Raw genomic sequence first — 22,006 nt, 5'->3', positions numbered from 1 at the left:
AATCGAATTTCTACCATATTATATTTTGGTTAAGTTGTTCTTCTTATCACTGTCCATCGTCAGTTTTTCCTTAATTAAAAATTTCTTCTTAAGATATTTTATTAAATCACCGTCAAAAGAAAATGTCTGTTTTTTTAAAAAAGTGCAACTATTTTAATGAATCAAAATTAATAAACATCTTTATTACGAAAATTCAACTTTATTATCATAGCTTATGCAGCTTGAACTTTGAACTTGAAGTTTTTTGTAATGAAAATCAATGAACAACATTCATAGAAAATCGCTTAAAATCGCTCATAAATCTACCTCCACAGAAATTAACTAAAAGGTTTATAGTTTATTTTCTATTTATAATTACTTTCGTTTTTTTTAAATATTTTCCTTTCAGCTCGTTTTTTTTTTCAAATTTTGTCCCTATAAAATTCAGTTTTTTTGTTTTTAATGTTTGTTTGTATCTTATAAACGTATTATTGTCTTTAATCCTGAAAAATTCATTATTGGGATACCGTTGATAGCAATCGCGACATTTTTAAGTTTTTCAAAACAAAATATATGAATTTAAACAATTATGACCAGGCATATGGACAATGGATTCACGATCTTGGACTCGAAAATATTCCTAAAAAAAAGGAGTTCTGTGTGCGCAAAACATTTATTGTGAAATGAATGGTACCTACTCCTCTTATATTGAAAAGGAGGATTTTGTTTTGTCGAAAAACCCCGTAACTCTTTTATACGGTTGCTCCTATCAATAAAAGTGATTTAAGTTGCTGCAAATCATACGTCAAATCATAGGGTTATAATTAAAAAAAAAGTGTCTTCTGGGCCACCCTGAAAATCATATTTGAAAAGTAACTTTTTCATTGATAGTTTTTTTCAAGAATATTGGACTTATAACTTGATTTTCTAATTACATATTTTATTCTAGGCAAATCTGAGAACTTCGAGGAAATTTACGGAGATCTGGCAGAAGATGATATACAAAATGATGATTATTACGGGGGTGATTACGATGAGAATGCTGAGGAAACAAATGAACGTGGAGGCGTCGTAGAACATGTCGAGTTTCAAACACAACCTCAAACATTTATTGGAAATGTCGGAGATACCATAAGGATGCCTTGTTCTGTTTCAAATACAGGTAAAATGACCGTTTTTATTAATTGTCTGGATAAAGAAGTAGCAAACGTATTGAGTATTATAAAACTTACTAATATGTTGGTGAAAAATAAAAATACCAATAACCTACATTATTGAAGGAAAGAAAGACAACGTATGGGACATATGTCGATAGAAATAATAACTGGTTTTGAAGCGTTCAATAATTTCCGTGTCCTTTAACGAATGAAATCTCTTTATGTTGACAAATGTTAATTAAACTTGTTGTATTATTAAATTAACAACAATGCCGACAGATTCTTCAAGTGCATCCATTTTAAACGGAAAATTTCGTTCTTTGAGTATGGAAAATTTAATCCAAATCTACTTCAATGAAATGAGAGTTTTCAACTCAAATTATGAAAATTGATTTTGCTTGTTTCCTATCATGGTGAAGGATTTAAGCAGATGTTTATTCCATATTTCTACACATAATTGTGTATTTTTTGATATAAAAGAATATGAAACTATTAAAATATGTCTCATTAATTTATTTAACGCGAGCTTATGATAAAAAGAAACCCCCTGATTGAGTTTTCCGAATTTCTAGAACGCACTGTTTACACTACATCTATACCAACACTCACAATTATACTGTCTGAAGCGCGTTTACCTTCAATCTCTGAAGATAATAACTTGGTTATCAAAACGCGCGTTATACAGTGTAATTGTAAGTGTTGGTGTAATGTATGCCTTCGGATTTGAATACACGCGATATTTCAGTTCATTTTAAAATGTTTGTTTTGCCTTAATCGAAAAGAAGCAGAAACAGGAAGTAAGATTTTCGCCAGGATCGTGGTAAGCAAATAATCCTTCCTACTTCCTTACCTATTTCTTTTATGGGTTGTATAGTAGATCAGAACAAATTTCAATGTATTTCCAGATGCTTAAATTCATAACTAGATATTGAATAAAATTATCCAATAGTCAAAAAGAAACAAGCATTTTTTTAATTTGAGATAAAACAACCTGTATCTCAAAAAATACAGTGATGCCACAGTTCATTTAACGCTACCTATTGTTATATTCTCAAAATTTAAAAGGTGACCTTCGTATGTATCATTAGATCCATTCATTTATTTCAAAAAGCTCATGATCTCTACGCTTAATAATAATTTCATACATAATCTTCCTTTCGAGTCAAAAATATTAAATAACCTCCAATGTTTACGTCAGCATTTTATTCTATACCAACCGTTTCCTTAATTATCATTAACTTCTTCCCATTTCATTACTTTCAAGACAGCACGTGTCCAACAAACCTTTGTATCGTTTCAACATATAGAGGGTAAAACAATATCTGTTTGATAAACACAGTATGGGTAGAAAATATATTTATCCTTAGTACGAGTGCAGATATAACGTGAAGAGAGTGTTTTGTTAATGCTTCACTTTCTTATTATCTTTGATCATTGAAACCAATAAAAGACGGATCGTGGATTTTGCCATACAACGGGGTAAAATCAAATATAGGAACAGACAGATAAAGAATATATTTATTTAACGAGTTAAAACAAACTAATGGTAGTAAGAACAATAGAAAGTTGAATATTTGGAGAGATCAAATATCTATAGTAAAGTCAAATAAGAAAAGTGTTAATGAACAAACATCTTGGTTCATATAGGCAATCGACTTTTCAAGAATCTGTGTAAAGTATTTTAACTTATATTCTCCAATGTTAAAGGATAACAGGATAAAGGAGAGCCAAATTTGTTGCAAGGTTTTTGACTAACACATAAAAAGGCAATCGCGCTTCAATTTGCAAGTAGTAAGATCGTCTCGTGCAGTTTAATATTTAATTGTAACTGGAAATGAGTGCTATGAGTTTTAAACCAAAAATTCGCATTGGAAAGCGAGTGATTCATAAGCCTATCAATCAAAGTCGAACAAGATCACGGTTATTGTTTATTAGATTGAGTCGGCATAGTGCGATAGAAAGGAGTTCTAGAACGATAAGGAAACGATAATCGAAGATAGAGACCTACAAATGGGCCAACGGCTTACTTATGCATCATAACAACATTCATTCGCATGTTCTTGGCCATCAATAACCTTCCTGTCCTCATGTGTCTTATTCACAATATTTAGCTCTATGCGATTCATCTGTAGTAGTAGAAAATGCGTTGAAAGAAAAATACTATTATTGATATAGTAAATGAAAGTCATTCCGGAAGAAGCTTTCCAGAAATGCTTTGAATCATAAATTCAGCTTATCAATAAATGTCTTGCCAACAGAAAGCAGTTCTTTGAAGAAGATTGAATTCATTGATAATTTGTTGATAATACCACGTAAAATGGCACTCTCTATACACTCACACAAACGTGATATAGCCTCATCCCTCTTGTACCTTCGACATCTTATATTGCACTATATATAATTATATCTTATACAGCTCACAAAATATTTAAGTAACCAGCTAGATATATCTCCGAATAAAATGATAAGTGGTATAATCAATTGAATTGGTTGGGTTTGACCTTTTTTGTTGATGATAATTCAATTTTTTTAGATGTAGTAAATACTTGGCAAAGAGATGAGACTTTACTTTATCACGGTCACTCACCAATTTCTCCAGAAAAATATCCCAACATACGGGAACTCGAAGTTAACAATACTTTAGAAGTTAATATCAGCAGTAACGCAGATTTTGGTAACTACGCTTGCGTACTTATACTCAGCAACAATCCCAAGGATAATCCAAGGATAGTCCACAGATTAATGCATCCAGTACCTCCAATAATTACCGGAATTGTGACAGACAGTAACAACAGGACTGAAGTAAGTATATCAGCATAACAATTTGTTTTTATTGTTAAGAAAAATTGTTGAACGGAACACCTCTGGAAAATTATTTCCTCTAATTCATATAGAAAATGGAGGAAAATATTTAAACATTAAGATATTTTGATAGGGGTTGATATGATGTAGCTAAGCCTATCAGTAATAGAACAGATTGTAATTTTTTAATGCCATCAGAAGTTTGAAACGTCATCGTTATTTTGCAAAATGTTTTTCAAATTTTGATCGAAAAAACACTGATAAGTTACTAAATAAACATGGAATAATAATCTGATTGCACTCCTCCTGAAATTGCAGAAATTGCGTGCATTGTACCTCAAAACCTGCTTCCAGAAAAGTTAAGAAAAATATGCATGAAGTCATATGGCGATTTTTTGAATTGGTGTGACACTAAAAAAATTAAAAATTACGCAAAATATTTTCTTACTGCATATTTATCGGAAAAGTCAAGCCAATACCAATGGAAATCTTCAACGTTGCAATCCAATCATTCAATGATGAAAACTACCATACATTTAAATTATAATCCTGTTTTCAACAAATATTCTTTAATGTGGTCTTAGATAAAATATTATATGATTGTCGAGCGTCAAGTAGTTAGGATTTCGACATTTTCTTATAAAAAAGTTGAAAGACTGTATTTCAGTTACTTCATGTTTCACATAAGCAATTCAGCCTATCCGAAAATACAAAAAGAACCAGAATTTTTGTTTATTACTTAGTATTATGTTTAAAATTGGCGAAGAATAAAATATTGATAGTTGGTAGTTATATGGTCTATTTAACACCATCGAATTAAAATTATAGGAAAATTCGACGTTATGGCGATCCAATCAGAATAGAGTACACTTTCTATAAGCAGTTCGGACCCACTCGGTCCGAACGGACCACAAGCTCTCATACCCTCGCTCTCACTATTTCTAATATTAACTCTACGTTTAACACACTCTATAAAAAAATGAATTTTCTGTATACTTTATGGTAAGTAAATCGCGACTGGATAAACTAATCGACGTGCCCGAGCGTCTTGCAAGAAATACAAAACTATTATTTGCACTATTGAAGTTATTCCAAATGATAGAGACTCTCTTTGTATATCTTGAATAGGTGTTGAGAGATTTATTTCTATGGCAAGTATCACAGAAGTTAATTTTTATTATATGAGACAATAAAGACCAAGGGATATTGTAAAAAACACATGTCGCCATCTTGTCTATGTAGTGAAATGTTTAATTTCATAACAATGTCATTAATTAAAAGATATTGACGTTTGATGAAATTCAATACCTACCTACATAAATAAATTTTTTGATGTCAAGGTCAAGCTAGTGTGTATTTAATACGCAAATAACAATAAAATTAACATTAGATTAACATTAACGGAACACAAGTTCTTTCCTTTTCCATTGAAAGACTGGAATCAGAATTTTTCTTAATTTCTATAAAGTAATTTTATAATAATTTCTTCCTAAATTATCCATTGGCACCTATTATATATAAAATATACCTATTATATATAAAATGTTAATCTTTCAATATGTCATGCACGAATTTATTGCAAATCATTCCATATGAGTATCTTAAAACCAACGCATCCGCGCCATCAGTGTCCATAAGAGACCGACCAATATGTGGAGCTGTTCAACGCTTGTACGACCCACTAAAACCCTTCCTCTTTAAGCTAAACCTCTTCGAGGTTTCCATCTTGGATCCGGATTAGCATTCCAAAGAATGGCTACTCTGTTTAAAGCCGAAACCTACTGGCAACACACCGTACCACGCATATTTTTTCCATTTAATTCAACTGTCTGCGTACACACTCACCCCACCACACGCCACGCCACACCATCCAACGTGGGAAGATTCAAATTTCTCAGATTTAACCGACGCGTGTTAAGATGTGTGAATGCCTCTCTCTTGTCTTTGTATGCCAGTCTATGGAAAAGTTTTATCACATTGGGTTTATATTGATTGACTCGAAATGCATCAAGAGTTGTTAAAAGAAAATGATTTCGTATATAATCAAATTGTTCTTTATCCATAGGGAAGTACATATTATATGAATTAGGATTTGCTTTCAGTTCTCGGATTTTTACATGAAAAACACTAAGTTTTTCACGATTGTTGTTGATTTTATAAACCTAAAATCTTCTGTTTCTCTTGCTGTGTAAAACCACATCCGCAGCAGCACATTCTGAATGATGCACACGATTAATTTCCACAAAGGTTCTCTATATACAAATTAACAGTAACATGAAATCAACATGTACAAAACCAACTTGGTCCTGAAAATATTTCGCAAAAACCAGCAGTGATTTATAATTATCCAACTATTCTCACGTCAGAAAAAATCACTATTAACAACTGTATTCTTAAATCCAAAACATCGATTCCAGAAAGGATACTTTATCATATTATTGAAAAAAGATTGCTCAATATAGCCTTAACAGCCTTTAAACCAAATTAAACAACCTAAAAGATCCAAAAGAGCCGTTTGTTATGTTTCGCTGTAAATTTCTGATAATAGTTATATGATTCAATTAGAAATAAATAACTGGCCAAAGTTACATCCTGCTCAATTACAATCGCTGTTAATTATATGTATTATGATGAATAAATATATGACATGAAATATTTTCTTTCATTTAATCAGTTAGTGATAACAAATTTTCAATATCAATATATTGATTTTATCTTTTTATTCCCAGTATGTTCCTGGTGAGACCCTTAAGATGACATGTGTAGCAAGTGGTCTTCCTAAACCAACCATATCCTGGCATAAAGGAAGTGAAAGATTAGAGGTACAAGGGGATACTCTCACAATTCCTAACTTATCTGAATCCGATGAAGGTACTTATAGATGTTTGGCTGATAACGGTCTTCAAAAACCTAGTCACCACCATATCGTAATCCGTATTTCCCGTAAGTATATCAAGTTTTTCTTCAATATATCGTTCATATCTTTCATTTATTAAGCGTTAAATAATACTTTATGTTTTCCCGACGGATGGATTCCACGAATTGATAAACAACGCAGTAGTGGATGCACATCATCAAGATGTCCATTGATATTGATAGAATACAAATATGTATAGAACCAATTCAAGTAGTAGTAAAGAAACAGAAAAAACAAACATACTCAAATGAACTGAGGGGTAGAACATAAGAAAATATTTACTGAAAAAACATTGTAGTCAATGGCTTCACAATGAGTTTAATCTCAGTTAACCATAATTGGTGTAAACTTAGATGTGGCACTAATTTGTTAGAGCATACAACAAAAGAACTTAAACAACACACTGATTTTATTTGGACGCTCCGGGACTATTCTTGGTAATTTTTATGTAAAGTGGCGTCCTGAATCTAATCATCCACCATTTTCGGGGAAACTTTGCACTTCTAATTTTACTACTTGTCGATAATAATAATAAACTTATGGACATTGCTTTATTATTGTTTTCCTTTCCTTTTATACCCTGAGGTACAGACAGCTATCTCGTTCAAAAAACTAGCAAACATGCTTGTATTGCACTATCCTGAAAATTTCTTCTCCATCTCAGCGATGTCTTTATGGAACCGTTCCCCGTGTTCATCATAGCTTGCTCCTTAATCCCGTACATCAGGGAAGAAGTCCAGAAGCATGTTTTTCTTTTTGATGTGGGTGTCCATATAAAGGTCGAATATTGTAAAAGTTGTCTATGAAGAGCAGTGCTATCAATAGGATTCAATAAAAGAAGGTTCAGATTCTTGAGACACGGCTGCAGCTATCGTCAATCTTATTTAATACCAATGTGGAATGGAATGGGTACTCTGACCTGCTATATAAACACAATATATCTGAATGGGACATAACATTAGATCAAGATATACTCGTGTATTAGGAACTTATAAAGATCAATCCATATTGAACAATTCATTGCCTTTTGTAAATCACTTAATAGTGTTGATATTGCATAATATCTTAATCTAAAGCAGTCCGCTGAATGATTATATGGAAGTGATTTCCCTGTCTAATGACTCAATTGTTTTTAACTTGGTTTAATTTTCAGACGCTCCTAGGATAAAAATTGGACAATATCTAGTGACGGCCAACAAAGAAAAAGATACCGAACTCGTATGTACAGTGGATGCTTATCCAGCTGTTCAACCTATTTGGAAGAAAGGAAACGAAATATTGAGAACTGAGGAAAACAGAAAAATCATAACTAAGAGAAGAGAACAATACACTGTTGAGAGTATATTAGTTATTTCGAATTTGACAGATGAAGATTTTACAAATTACACATGTACCGCTGCAAATGAAATGGGGAAATCTGAACAAGTTGTTAGTTTAATTAAAATTCCTGCGGTTAGAGAATTTATAAAACCAGAAAAGAGTTACAAAGATGTCGTTTTGTCGTGGAAAGTTGAATCAAAATCGCCAATTGAAACACATGAAATTCAATACAGGAGAAAAGGAGTAAGTAAATTCTAATATATTAGCATTATATTGATCTGTACTAAGAATATTACTTTTTTATAGCACTTTATTATTATCAAGGGATTAATTGAGATTCAACTGGTTAATAAAATTTTTACAGAAAGAACTTTTTCAACAAGATTCATATAGATTCCATTCACATTCTAATGTTTTTTTTTTCTAATTTATTTGGAATTGGAGTCCATTTCCAGAATCATTTCTTCTTCTTTGTCAGCTTACTTTTTTATACTTTTTTATACAAATTAGCCAATTTTTCGTCACTATTTATTCAAATTACCTTACACCCGAGGCCAATGCAATGTTCTTTTCTGATTTATTTAAACTGTTAAACGGTGGGGTGAATTTATATACAAGGTATTTCCTAATTTATTCATACCTTTCAACTAAAAACAATAAACTGTGCACCAAACACTATTCAAAATAATTATTCAACTTATACAATTTATTTTTTTCGCTCTTCACTTTTCACTATTTCGACCCTTTCACTTTGACATCCAATTATTAACTGACAAAAAGGCCTTCCTAGAAATTGATTCTATAAAAAAGGCTATATAACACAATGTAAATAAAAACAAGAGATCGCTCTGCATCCGTTCTTGGAAATTTGTACACGGGTCGTCCACCAAATTTTAGATTCTATTAGCATAATCGAACAGGACCGCCTTCACAGTCTACGTCATATATATTTGATTCATTTAAATTGGAATCATATAATCTCATCATATAGATACAATATATCCAACAGTGTGTTTATTGAGACAATTTTTCAGGAAGTAGCGTGGAGAACAGCGGTACCTGAAGTAGTAAATGGTAAAGATGATATTTACACGGTAAAATACATATTGAAAGATTTAGATGTAGGTTCATACGAAACGAGAATACGATCAAAGAACGAACACGGTTGGTCAGAATTTTCTGAAATAATGCCATTCGAAGGAGGTAAGTACCCTTTCAATTTTAACAATGAACATAGTTTGATGCTTCTGCTTTAGAATGATGCCCTAATTTTTTTATTTTTTGCTTTTTGCACAGTGTTGGCTAAACCCGGCTCATCAACTCACAAAAATCACCACAAAAAACACCACAAAGAAAAAGAATTGAGAGGTATAAAGTTTAATTCTATTTTTTCTTCAATCTGATGGAAATATGGGTTTGAGTTTTCTGGTATTATAATCACGTATTACATATTAATTACAGATAAACAAAAATTGATTTTGACATATAAACTATTCTTTAATAAACTTCAAACACATATGAAAGACCCAAATATGACTCCACCACATTTAATTCACTCCATTTATATTTGAACAACAGAGTAATCCTCCATACCTTAAAGAATGTTAAAAAAATAACAATTCTGTATCAACACAGATATATGTTTTGGATATTTGAAGTTTGAATGAATAACTTATAATTTCAAATTTGATTTTGTTTTCTATTATAACTTTTTCCTATTTTGTGACTTATCTTTCTATTTCTATCAATTATTTATGTAACAGCTTTCATCATAAATAAACCCTTAACTTTTTTTACAAATAGATAAATCGAAATACTTTTTATAATTTGCCCAAAATCAACTGAATTTTCTCAAAATAATTTCACACCTTCAACTTCCCCTTTATTTTTAAGTCCTTGTTATCAAATAAATTATCCTGTATCTCTATTATTATAATTATCTTAAGGAATAACGTGAACTACATTTTATATATTTCTCAACACTTATCAATTTTCGTTTTCAAAATCAAGATCTTTTTTATACAGATAAGTTCCCTACTCAATTTTACTTTTATTTTCCTTCGGAAATAATCGAAAAATTACCTACAATAACCATGAGTTACATCAGGAAACAAATGACACCATTTCGATTCATTAAAATCAAAGGTATTAATATTTGAACGACATTTGTGTTGTTGTGAATTTAAAGTCTAATAAAGAATATTTTATAGGGCGTATTATTTTTAGGGAAGATTCGAATAGAATAATATGTATATTAGCTGCTTTCCATTTACACCAAAACTCACATTTTATTCTCCCTTATGACGTCATAACTCGGTCCCATGCACGTTCCTTTTCAATCTGACAAGTGAGACCTAACTGAGTTTTTACCCTCAATCTGTACAAGCAGGAGGCCGTTTGCTTTAGTTAGTTTCGTGAACTCAGATTGAAAGTGAGGTTAGGTTAGGTTAGGACATCCCGTCCTCAACCTCATCAAAATTAGGGCGTAATTATACAGTACTAAATTATAGCAAACAGTCACTGTTGTAAACAACCTTATTGTTCAGCCCTCAACTGATTTACCAGACGTTGGCGTCCACCGACTTAATCCTGAATAAAATAACCCCAAATTTACTTCGATTTAAAGTGTGTCAAGTGAGGAAGATTTCGATTTTCGTCAATAACAAATTAATTTCTTCAAAAACTGGAATGCTAGACTAAGAACTGACTACTGTTCCACAATACGTGAACAAAGGTGTTAGTGTTGAATATCTCGAACGCAGCATATTTGACAGCTCGAACGCCATATGTTGTGGGATCGTGCAGATTTTGAGAATTTCACGTATTCAAAAGTAACAAATTTAATATATTTTATAGCACAGATTTTTTACAATAATTTTTTAAAAAATCATGAACAGAACTATTAGCAATTACAGTTTTTTATTGATGTCAATGTTCTTCTTCTTTTTCCTTTTTTCGCGGCAACCTCGTACTTGCGTTCGAGCTGTCAAATATGCTGCGTTCGAGATATTCAACACTAACAAAAGGAATATTAAAAATGTTTGAAGAAATGTTTCTCGTTGCATTTATGCACTGAGCAGTGACGTCATTATCTTAGTATGAGATACTCACTTAACTGAGTGTCTCAGTTCACTTGAATGTAAATGTAAAGCAGCTATTGTTGCCTATACTGTAGTAATGTATAAAAGTTTGACGCTCATAGCTCATTCTAACCAACTTGACATTAACCATTTTTGTCAACAACATTATCTAAAACCGAGAGTGCGCAAATCATTACCAAAAAATATTTTAATCTTGGATCACTAACATTTTAGTAAGAAACAAAGATTGAATCAAATCACTACAAACACACAATTTATCAATCATCATACACTAATTTTTCCAGATGAACTTAAATTCATATTTTTAGTTATATTTTCTTGATTTTTATTTGGTGGATGATCTTTTCTGAAATATTTTCGTTTGTATATAATTCTGCGGAATAATTAACTACAATGATAAATTAAAAATTGAGTTTTTATGACAAAATTGATGAAATCTATTTTGCTAATTTGTTTGAACAAAAAGGTTTTTCTGTTCTCAAAATTATTGAGAAGTAAATTTGTATTATTCTAATTATTCTGAGCAATATTTCAATTGATTCCAATTCATGTTTCACTCCCAGTTGAGTTTATAATAACAGCTTGAAGTATTAGAATTGAATCGTAGATAATTCTTGAAAAGTTTGAAGAAAATATTGAATTTTTTAAATCTTGAAAAAACCGCAGAAGAAATTTCATAAATTTACAGTAATGTTTGTTGCTTTGAAATACATAATTTTTTTATTTATTTTTTCTAATATTTCGTATATTTCTTATTTATTAAGGTTTTTTTTTAGTTTTAATTAACACAATATCACTTTGTTCCAAATAATTTCCGGTTAACTGCACTAACACATTTTTAAATTTTTTTTGACATTTTTGTACAGAAAAACAAGACGTCCCATCCGCACCGCAACAGCAAGAAATTAGTCAGAAAGAAGCACCCGTAGGAGGTATTATTTTGTTTTTTTTTTCTATTTTTATTTCGCTGTACAGAGAGTCCATACAGAAAATTTATTCGTAAACTCAAAAATTCATTACATTATTTCAATAAATAGATTTAAAAACCATTAAATTTTACTTTATTGGCGAACTCTGTATATGCCACACATTATTATTTAGTGATCTAGTGATAGTAAATTTTGCATATACAGGGTGTTTCTACATTCATGTGACAAAATTCAGGAGGTGATTGCTGGTATGAAATTAAGATGGGTCCTTCCTATAAAAATATTCCTAAGCTGTAGAGAAAAAAAAATAAACACCATAATTTATAATTTTTTAATAAAATTTCTTATGGTGTCACACGCTATTTGATTCTTCAAAGTGTTGATAATGTTGATATCAACTATGAGAGTTGTATAGACTGATGATTCAAAGTAACCTCATAAACAGAAATCACAAGGAGATCGAGGAGGCCAATGTTAGAGCTCTTCTCAACCAATTCAACGGTTGGGATGCGTTGCATCTAAATGTTGCCTATCACTCCGACTGAAGTATATTGGAGCACCATCGTCCATGAACCACATATTTTGTCTAGTATTGAGTGCAATGTCTGCCAGTAATTCATAGAGATTATGTTAAAGAAAACTGGTGTAAGAAAATGTGGCCCAATGTATGTGAGTGCACGAAAATTACAATTATATATTATAATTAAAAGTTTCTAAAATTACTGAAATTTTAGAAAAAAAAATAAAACACAATTTTAGTCACCACCTTTTAAGGATGATATCTCAGAAAGGGCTGAGGAAATTTTGTTGTGGGAAAGACCCATCCCACAACCCAATTCCATACGAGTAATCACCTCCTGAATTTCGTCGGATGAATTTAGAAACTCCATGTATAACGAATCATTGTTGATGAAATCCTTGAGAATTGCTTAATATTTTTTATGTAGTGCTATAACTCTGGAGTTGTTGAGGTTACATTTACAATATATTTATTTTAAAATGATACATTGGGATGGCTATAATTAAATAAACTAGTGTAATTTTTATAATTTTTACTACCTACATTACAACATATTAGTAACTTAGGGAAACTGAAAGTAAAAACGCTAATGCTCAAAATTTTCGCCACCTTCAATACAACAATCCATGCAATATTTAAAAGTTTCCAAAACATTTTTAACGTACCTCACTGCTCATTTTTTCTCGGCTCGGTGTAACTACATTTCAATTCCTAAATATATCGTTACTTTGGAAGAAAACTGGCCCAACTCGAAAAGTGAAAACTCACTTTAAAATTTTTTGTTAATCAAGATTTCAAATAATTCGTAAACAAAAAAGTGCTGTAAAAACTCTACCAGGCGTAGTAACCTTTTCTTTTTTACCTGTGAGATTCCTGTTTTTGCTGAGTAAGCTTTTTTGCAGAATTGCCTCTTGCTTAAAAGCAGCCTTTGTTCTTGTTAATTTAGCATTAGTTTTTAATGAAAATATTGATCACTGAATGAATTTTTATACTACAACACACTGGGGTCATCTTGATGAATTTTTACAACTTTCATGTCTGCGAGTTTAAATGTCTCGTCAGTATTCCTCTTGTTCAACTCCAAACTTTGACTCTGGAAACCATAAAAATCATCATAAGAAAGCTCATGTACAGGATATGGCTATCATTATAAAGCTAATCGGAATTGGGAATACAATTTGAAAAATTTTGACTTGTGTCAGTTTTCTTCCAAGGTAGCGTAACAACAACATTCCCTAGGTTGGATATTCCTGATAGATAGAAAGGTAATAAAGATCAGCAAAATCTACAGAATAAATTTATTATTAAAAACCACCGGCATCCTACTATTTTCCTTATATTGCACTTTATCCTTGTTATTTATAAAATAATACACATTAAAGTCAGTCTCAATGAGATTATTCGATATAGGGTTATGTAGTTCGATAGATCCATCCTGTAGAGTCCGAGTTGCAAATACAAAGTTTTAGTAGTGTAGTGCTTAGGCTCCTAAGTTTGTTCCACATTCATTAGAATATTTTCAAGTTAGTTGTAGGAGTAAAAGTAAATCTCAAAAGAATCCAGATTTACTTTGACAAGAAAGAGACAGCAATTCAAGTTGAAAGAATGGATAAAGACGATAAAAAAGTAGATGGTTTACAGCTAGATCTTTTAATTCGTCTTCCAATAACAATATATTAACGTAAGTGGTATATTGGAAAGGAAGAAAAAGAACAAGACTTAATGAGAAACTTTTGGGCTGTATTTATTCTAACTATAATTTCTTAGCTAAATCAAGTTTCATATAAGAATATTTCAAAAAGATGTGATGAATATAAAGATGTAATAGTTATTTTTTTACAGAATCAAAACCACCAGGCGGCTCTTCCATTAAAACTTCAGCTTCTGCATCTATTTTGAGTATATCATTGATCTTCCACTTCTACCTAAGGCAGTGAAGTAACGAACTTCAAACAATGTACAACCGAATATCTTCCATGCACTGGTAGCTTAAATACAAGAGAAAAACCAAAGTATTTGACTATTCTAGAATAAGTAAATTATGAACTATTACACTATAAAAAATATTCAAATCAAAAAACAAAACAAACTCGGGTTTGGAATTAAACGATAACAAAACATTTTACAAGGCAGAATCTGAAAATTTCGTTTTTTTTTTCTTTTTTTTTTGAAAACATAAAGTCACGTTTTTTATTCTTTATTTTGATTGACATGGTGGCTTTCTTTTTATTTCCAAACTTTGTAATTTACCCTTGTATATAATTCCTTTATTTTGTGTTTAGTTACTTTTTTCTATATTTTTCAATTATCATAGAAGTATGCAGCGCTAAAAACTACTAGCAAATAGTAAATGTGCTGTAGTTTTTAGTACGAACTTGTTCTGTGATTTAGCTGTTATTTTAATAGACAGGATTTATCTAAGTTTCACAAAAAATATTTGTAAATTGTTAGATTAAGAAGAAATAAACATACTTACTCAACCTATAATAATATATTTAGAAATACAATTGTTAAATATTTAAAATATCTTATACTATAATTCATTTACCCTTTTGGTTTCAATATTGACCTATGAATTTAAAAAATCTAATATCTGCAAATATTTTTTGTATAAAATATAGCCATATCAGAATCAATATCATGAAATCAATTTTTCTCTATAACAAAGTATTTGTTTAATTTATTCTGTATTGCAATATACATTCCAGATTGATTGAGCTTCAAAATTGATTGGTTTTATCTAAATTTATAATAGTCGGCATCATTTTTTCAACCAATATAACCTTGAATTCAAATTAGAAGATCAAACTCTTCAAGGTAACAGAATAGAAGGGTACTAATAACAATAATAGACAAATAACAGTAATGCAAATTCTATTCCATAACCTTGGTAATTTACGTCAAATCAATGTTGACATATAATTTTATATCCCCATGTATAATTTTTTATTCCCATTTCAGGAGAATAGTCTAACTTCAAATTTAAATCGATATGATAAGGATACCAGAAGAGTAGTGATACTTACTTGTAGGTATTTATTTCCACTGCAAGTAGCTTCGCCAGATAGTTCAACCAGCTGCAACAAAAGCGAATGAAAATATATAGAAATTGATATTGAAAAGATAAAAATAAGAATGGATTAAAGTTTTCAACTTTGAGCTTTCAGTGTAAAAATTGTTAGTTTCAATGTTATCAAAAACAAAAAAATATTTTAATGTGGACAAAATTTACAAAAATTTAAACTCTTGTTTACAAATACTCGACTGAAGGTTGTTGTATTGACTAAAAATATTGTAAGCAAATCAAATACAAAAATAATATGATAAGAACATACTAGAACTGCAGAAAATGTAATATATTTAAATATAACAAAGAGTTGGCACTCTAAGGTTAACAGTGGTTTAAATTTTAACAAAGGCTTAATGCTGTTTTTTGAATTGAATCTGAACCTAACCTAACCAAGTTTAAAAGTTTTTAAGCTATCATTAATTTAAACCCTCGAAATTGGGGAATTAAACTTAATCATTAATCTTTAGTTTCTAATCTAAAATTCAGGTAATTATGTGTTGAAAAACACAACAAAAACAATAATTATCGCTATAGGTATTACACAATATTATTGTCTCTGCTCTCATAAGTAATAAGACATTCTTTTGGTTAACCGTGTTAAAAGAAGTCAAAAAAAGGGCAGCAGTGAAAGCGACAGAAGACATATATGAATATAATCTTGATTTTAGATATGGAATTTCCCAGGAGTGTATAATAGAACGGACAATTTTACAAAAATGGATAATTTTATCTTGTCATAACGTTCAGACCTCAAAAGCCAACAGTTATTAACATTTTGGTGCAAGTTGAGGATAATCTCTAGTTTCCTAATGACTTGCAAGTTTGTATTGGATATATGTATCGTCAAAAATATGTATTCTCTCTTATTCTTGGTTTATGTGGCAAAAAAATAAAAAAAGTATGTAGCAAAATAAAATCATTAAAAATTAATGCAAAATACATCGTTCTCTAAAAAAGTATAAACTAGGCTAAATATTGCAATAGCTTTTGTCCATTTTCAATATTAATTTTTCATTAATTTTATTAATCAATGATAAGAGCATCTTTAGTAGCAATTTACTCTAGTAATATCAATAATTAGCTGTAATATAATAAAGAATAAATTATTTTCTAAAAATCTGAACAAACCACTACTAGAAATATAATAATTCTTAGCAATTAAAAATAGATGTAGTTAAAAAATCTATTTCCTTTTTTTGAAAATATCACTTATAAAAATCAATAATAAATTCAGGCACTCCATAAATTGTACTAATTTAACATTTAACAGAGGAACACTCTTATCCCACCACAATAAATATTTTTTGAAGTATATGCTGAGTTGCCTAACTTGCTGGATGGAATGATTTGTTATTCTATAGGAAAGATTTTTAAAAGACATATACCTTAATCTATTCTGGTTGGCTATATTTATATAGACAGATTGGGTAAATTTCATGAGTATGTTATAATTTTTGATTGGTTTGTTGATTCCTTAATCCGGAAGGACAATCTGTAGCGTTGCCATATTGTAATAGTTATTATACATACAAGGAATCAATGAATTGACATTATAGTTAACATATTTACTAAGTAATAATATCAAAAAACAATTAGTTTTATATGGATTTGACTCTCAAAACCAAAATTTCAGATTGCTTGAAAAACCATTATTTAACTTTTTGTTGAATAAATTTTCTTTGTACTGAAAGTAGTGGTGGATAATTAATATTTTATCCAATCTGGGACTTTGTTTTTTGATGATATTAGTCATGTTAATGCATATTATAAGTTACCTGTTACTATTTTAAAAATCTTATTGTTAAGTTCGGTCAGTATTTTAATTGTTTCTCACCTTTTTCCAAAAATTTTTTAGTTCTCCGTCTAGTCTGGATTTTTTGACGAATATACATCTTCATATAGCACGATATCTAATCATTTTTTTCTATATGGGAACTATGGAATATAGTTTATATACGAGGTATGCACAATAAGAAAAAGTAATTCAAAATTATAATTCTTTAAATCGTAGATATTTTGATCTCCATATTTTCTTTATCATAATCTAAATGCCTAACATACAATTATAAACAAGTGTCCAGATTAGTATAACAAACAAACAGAGCAATAAGCAGGACATTGAAAATATACTCATTTTATTATAAGTTTGAGTAATCTTGAATATTTTATCATTAACTATCTTATTAGAGACTTATTAAATGATTAGTTGCCCACAAATGACAAGAATTTCTCCTATACTTTCATTCATTCACAATACAAACAGGATTTGATACCCTTCTATTCTGAAATCAGAAATATTCCCAATCCTCAGTATTGCATCAAATGTATATTCATATTTAGCTTTCAATTGATAGCAATATGGAATGGGGTTAATGAGTACGGCCGTACTCTAACACGAAAATATGTTTGTTATAAAATTTAATGCTTAATGTTTTGCTATAACAATGATATCTCAATAATTTTGTTATTTCTCAATTTGAAACAAAACTAGAATGAAAAATCTGATTCTGACAAGATTAAAGTCAAACATTATTTCTTAAGAATAATCTCTATGTACATTAAACTATATTTTTGAATTCCCAATTTTTAAATTCGATTTAATATATGATTGTACATATTACTTTAAGTTGTAGTTTTGTGTGATGTGACGTATTTATATTTTACTATATAATATACATACTGTACTACCAGAATGCCTAACCAAGTTCCCTATAATTTCATTACATAATTCTTATTTAAAAAATATACACTTTAAAGATGCTATTAACTTCAAAACATGAAAAATTTTTGTATTAAATTATTAAAAGTGGTACTTATTTTGGAACAAATGTCTTTAAGTTTATCGTCAGGAAGTTATTTAATACTTAACTCTTTTATGTGTTTTAACCATAATACAGACAGCTCTTCATCAGTGAACAGGTTTCTTGATTAAGTTTGATTACTTATTAGAATATTACTTATTATTACTTACTATAGAAGGCACAAAACTCCATATATGTAGTATAGTATGGGAAAAAACGTTCCTATGTCATGACGCCGACAATATTCATTTTCTCTCTCGTTCGAGACACTTTACTTATACTGCGCATGCTTGAGAATGCGCAGAACCGAGCTGGAGTCTTGGAAGATAGAGAAATCATTGCCATTCTGTCTTCCTTAGTCGGAACAGCTTCCACTTACAGAAAATGTTCATATAGAAGTATTACATATATGCAAAACTGCTCACTTTTACCTCAGCAACAGATGCAGAGCTGGTTTCTGTGTAGTAATAAACAGGTTATTTCAAACATGAAAATTATTTTTGTTAAGATTCGCAGTATCTTTCAGGTGTAGGTACTTATCTTGAACTGACTTGGGGAACTGTTCAAATGCCTTACACTCAAATGTTTTGGACAAAAATTATTAATAACTATTTATCAATAAACTATAAAAATATATTTTAATTTCCCTTATTATATTCCAGCCTTAATTGTTTAATAAATAAAAACATGCTCCTATTATTAATCAAGGATGTAATAAAATATAGATTATTAGTTTTTTGATGAATATGAATAATATTGTCTATTTCGGATTCAAAAATTTGGCAAATAGAAGAATTTGAACGTTGATTTATACGATAAAGTCTTATTAGAACGTATTTAATGTTAGTAATGATTTATTTATATGTAATGGAAGTATAAATAGTTTTTAATATTTTTACAATTGCTGATCACTGTTTACGTGGTCGAAAATTAAAAGGGTAGGTAAGAAATACTGAGAATATTTTGTTACTTAATTTTAGTGTTACAAATGAAGATATATACTTCTAAAAGTTAATTTATAGTATGAATGTATCTTTGAGACAAATTGTTCAACCAGTCTATCTAGTTTTAGTACACAATATCAAAAAAGGGGTTGATCGATTTGAATGGCTCCTTATAATTCCACTCATTGTTAATTATTTTGTCAAATTTTTGAAAGAATTAATGGATTAAAACTATTATCATACTAAAACATCTTAAAGCGAATTAATATCTATTAAAACAATTGTTGCTTACTGTACCAAAATACAATTTCATCAATACTGTCTTTTAAATACTAGTAGGGAATTTTAGGAAGATTATTCATTGTTTAAAAATATGTTTATAGTCTGATCAGGAGGCATATCGCTATTTTGACTAAATTTACTGTATTATGAGGAAATATTTTTGAAATTGTACTTATCCTTTGTATATGAATGTATAGAAAAAATATTTAAATTATATCGTTTTTTATTTATCCCCATCTACACCACTTAGATAGGAACCTCAATATATAATAAATGTACCGAACCTTCCCTTGGCTACTATCAAAGAAACAAGATATCCTCTTAAAAAACATGAAATAAAATGAAGTACAGTATAACATTGTAAATACGAAATTGCTGGGAAAGGATTGGATCCGGATTTTAGATTTTTTCCTATTTGAATATGTGGGGTTGGATGAGAAATCTAAACACTACAATTTTTATAAATACATTTATCCACCCAAAGTTTAATGTTCGTTATAACTTGGTTAACATAGATTGCCGGTTTTAATGTCACGTGGCGTTGTTCGATCCTTTCAGTGTCCTGACTACATTTAGACTCCCTCGAGTGACAATCATCACTCTGACTGTGCACTCTATGTTTTGTTTGCGTGCACAACAAGGATGGAAATATCACTTCCCCACACACTACCCCTCTAGTGTTAACGGCACGAAAGAGGTACAATAATTATTAAGTGCAGGACACTTAATGCCAATAATGGGAAAAATACGGTAACGAAATATGCCATATTGACTCTTTTTCCGTTGCACAAACCGCACACATAATTATGGCGCGAACACACCAAGTTTAATCACGTCGGGGTCACCAATTGTGGGGTTGGATGAGAAATAGAAACAATACAATGTTCATAAATACATTTATTTACTTTCTTTCTAAGCTACCACAATTTTGTACACCAGTCTTTTACTTCTATGATTTTCACTTAAATTTCCGTTAACCAATAGACTTCCAATTATAAGTATGATTTCCCATAAATTGAATATTACCTTAAACTTCTAGAGGAGCTCAATTAACTAGTAATGAAGTTTTATTATTCGCAGAAGTCTTAAATTTAAAGAATATATCTAATTGGTGAGAGATTGATCCAATTAAATGCTTGGTTGAAAGGAGGAAAACCTGCTATATGTGCGATAATATGATGGAACAGTTAGAAAAGTATGCTATTAAACTAAAGCCACTTAAACACTAAAACTAGGATATCCAATAATTAAACAAAAAAGTTGAAATTTCTAATTCACATAAAATGGTCTCATATTAGAAAAGAAATTACATTGGTTGCATTTTTCACAAGTTGAATAAAAAATGTATTTATCCTCACTAATTTTTATTAAAAAGTCATCTAAATAATTAATTGTGTTATTGATTACTTGTATTCTTTCAACTTTATGTATAAGGTCCTTGATAAGTATGGATAATGTGATGTCACACTCCTGCAAAAGCTTCTCGCTGACTGCTTATTAACCAAGATAGAAATACTTCAGAAAGTAGCTCCATTTTTATAAATCACCTTCATTATTTTCAATTATCGATAAATATAAAATGACGATCAAGACCAAAAAAAATTGGTGCAAGATACATAATCTCTAAAGTCTCGATGCTGATGCGAACTCAAATTTTCAGTGAATGTTAAGAGACTTCACATGAATTCCGTGGTCTTCCTCCTGATTTCAATGGACTTTCTCGTTACTTCCGTGGACTTTTTGATTTCCATGAACTTTAATGGGTAAGATACCCGATTTCTATGGGTGTCTTTAACGGACTTTCTTCAATCTGGAAACCATTCGTCTTCAACAATTTATCCCTCAAATTTCTATTCTCATATCAAATCAACTCTGTATTTATTTGACCTCTTTAATTCGATATAATAATTACCACATAATACTAAACTTTTCTCATTATCTTAATGTTAACAGTGAAAAAATCGATGTATTTGTATCACGCACATACCATGAAAACATTATTATTGTTCCCTTTTCCCCTCTTTTGCCACCACTAAAGAATTGTGCTCTTCATACATTCATATATATTTTTCCACTCATACAACTCTACCAATATATCAGTGGTTCAAGCAATCTAGGTCAAAACTACGCGCAAATAAGGAGATATAATTGATAGTTATAAATTGTTTTACCATATTTATCAAT

General features: G+C 30.1%; 1 protein-coding gene across 3 annotated transcripts in view; it reads left to right on the top strand.

The window, feature by feature from the left end:
• LOC130442138 (protein amalgam-like) overlaps positions 1–20,034 on the top strand; it is a 65,894-nt gene extending 45,860 nt beyond the window's left edge. The window contains exons 3-10 of one of the 3 annotated variants that reach the window (XM_056776215.1): positions 929–1,141; positions 3,670–3,938; positions 6,668–6,881; positions 8,009–8,418; positions 9,210–9,378; positions 9,472–9,543; positions 12,143–12,208; positions 14,568–20,034. In XM_056776215.1, coding sequence (XP_056632193.1) covers positions 929–1,141; positions 3,670–3,938; positions 6,668–6,881; positions 8,009–8,418; positions 9,210–9,378; positions 9,472–9,543; positions 12,143–12,208; positions 14,568–14,662 — 1,508 coding nt within the window. In that variant the 3' untranslated portion in view covers positions 14,663–20,034. The remainder of the gene's footprint in view (positions 1–928; positions 1,142–3,669; positions 3,939–6,667; positions 6,882–8,008; positions 8,419–9,209; positions 9,379–9,471; positions 9,544–12,142; positions 12,209–14,567) is intronic. The other 2 variants (XM_056776216.1, XM_056776217.1) reach the window with 2 other exon arrangements.
• Positions 20,035–22,006: the final 1,972 nt, after the last annotated feature.

Source organism: Diorhabda sublineata, chromosome 3 (genome assembly GCF_026230105.1).
Source record: "Diorhabda sublineata isolate icDioSubl1.1 chromosome 3, icDioSubl1.1, whole genome shotgun sequence".
In the NCBI taxonomy this organism is placed as follows: domain Eukaryota; kingdom Metazoa; phylum Arthropoda; class Insecta; order Coleoptera; family Chrysomelidae; genus Diorhabda; species Diorhabda sublineata.
The sequence above is the reverse complement of the archived record's forward strand: the minus strand, read 5'-3'. Positions and strand labels throughout refer to the sequence as shown.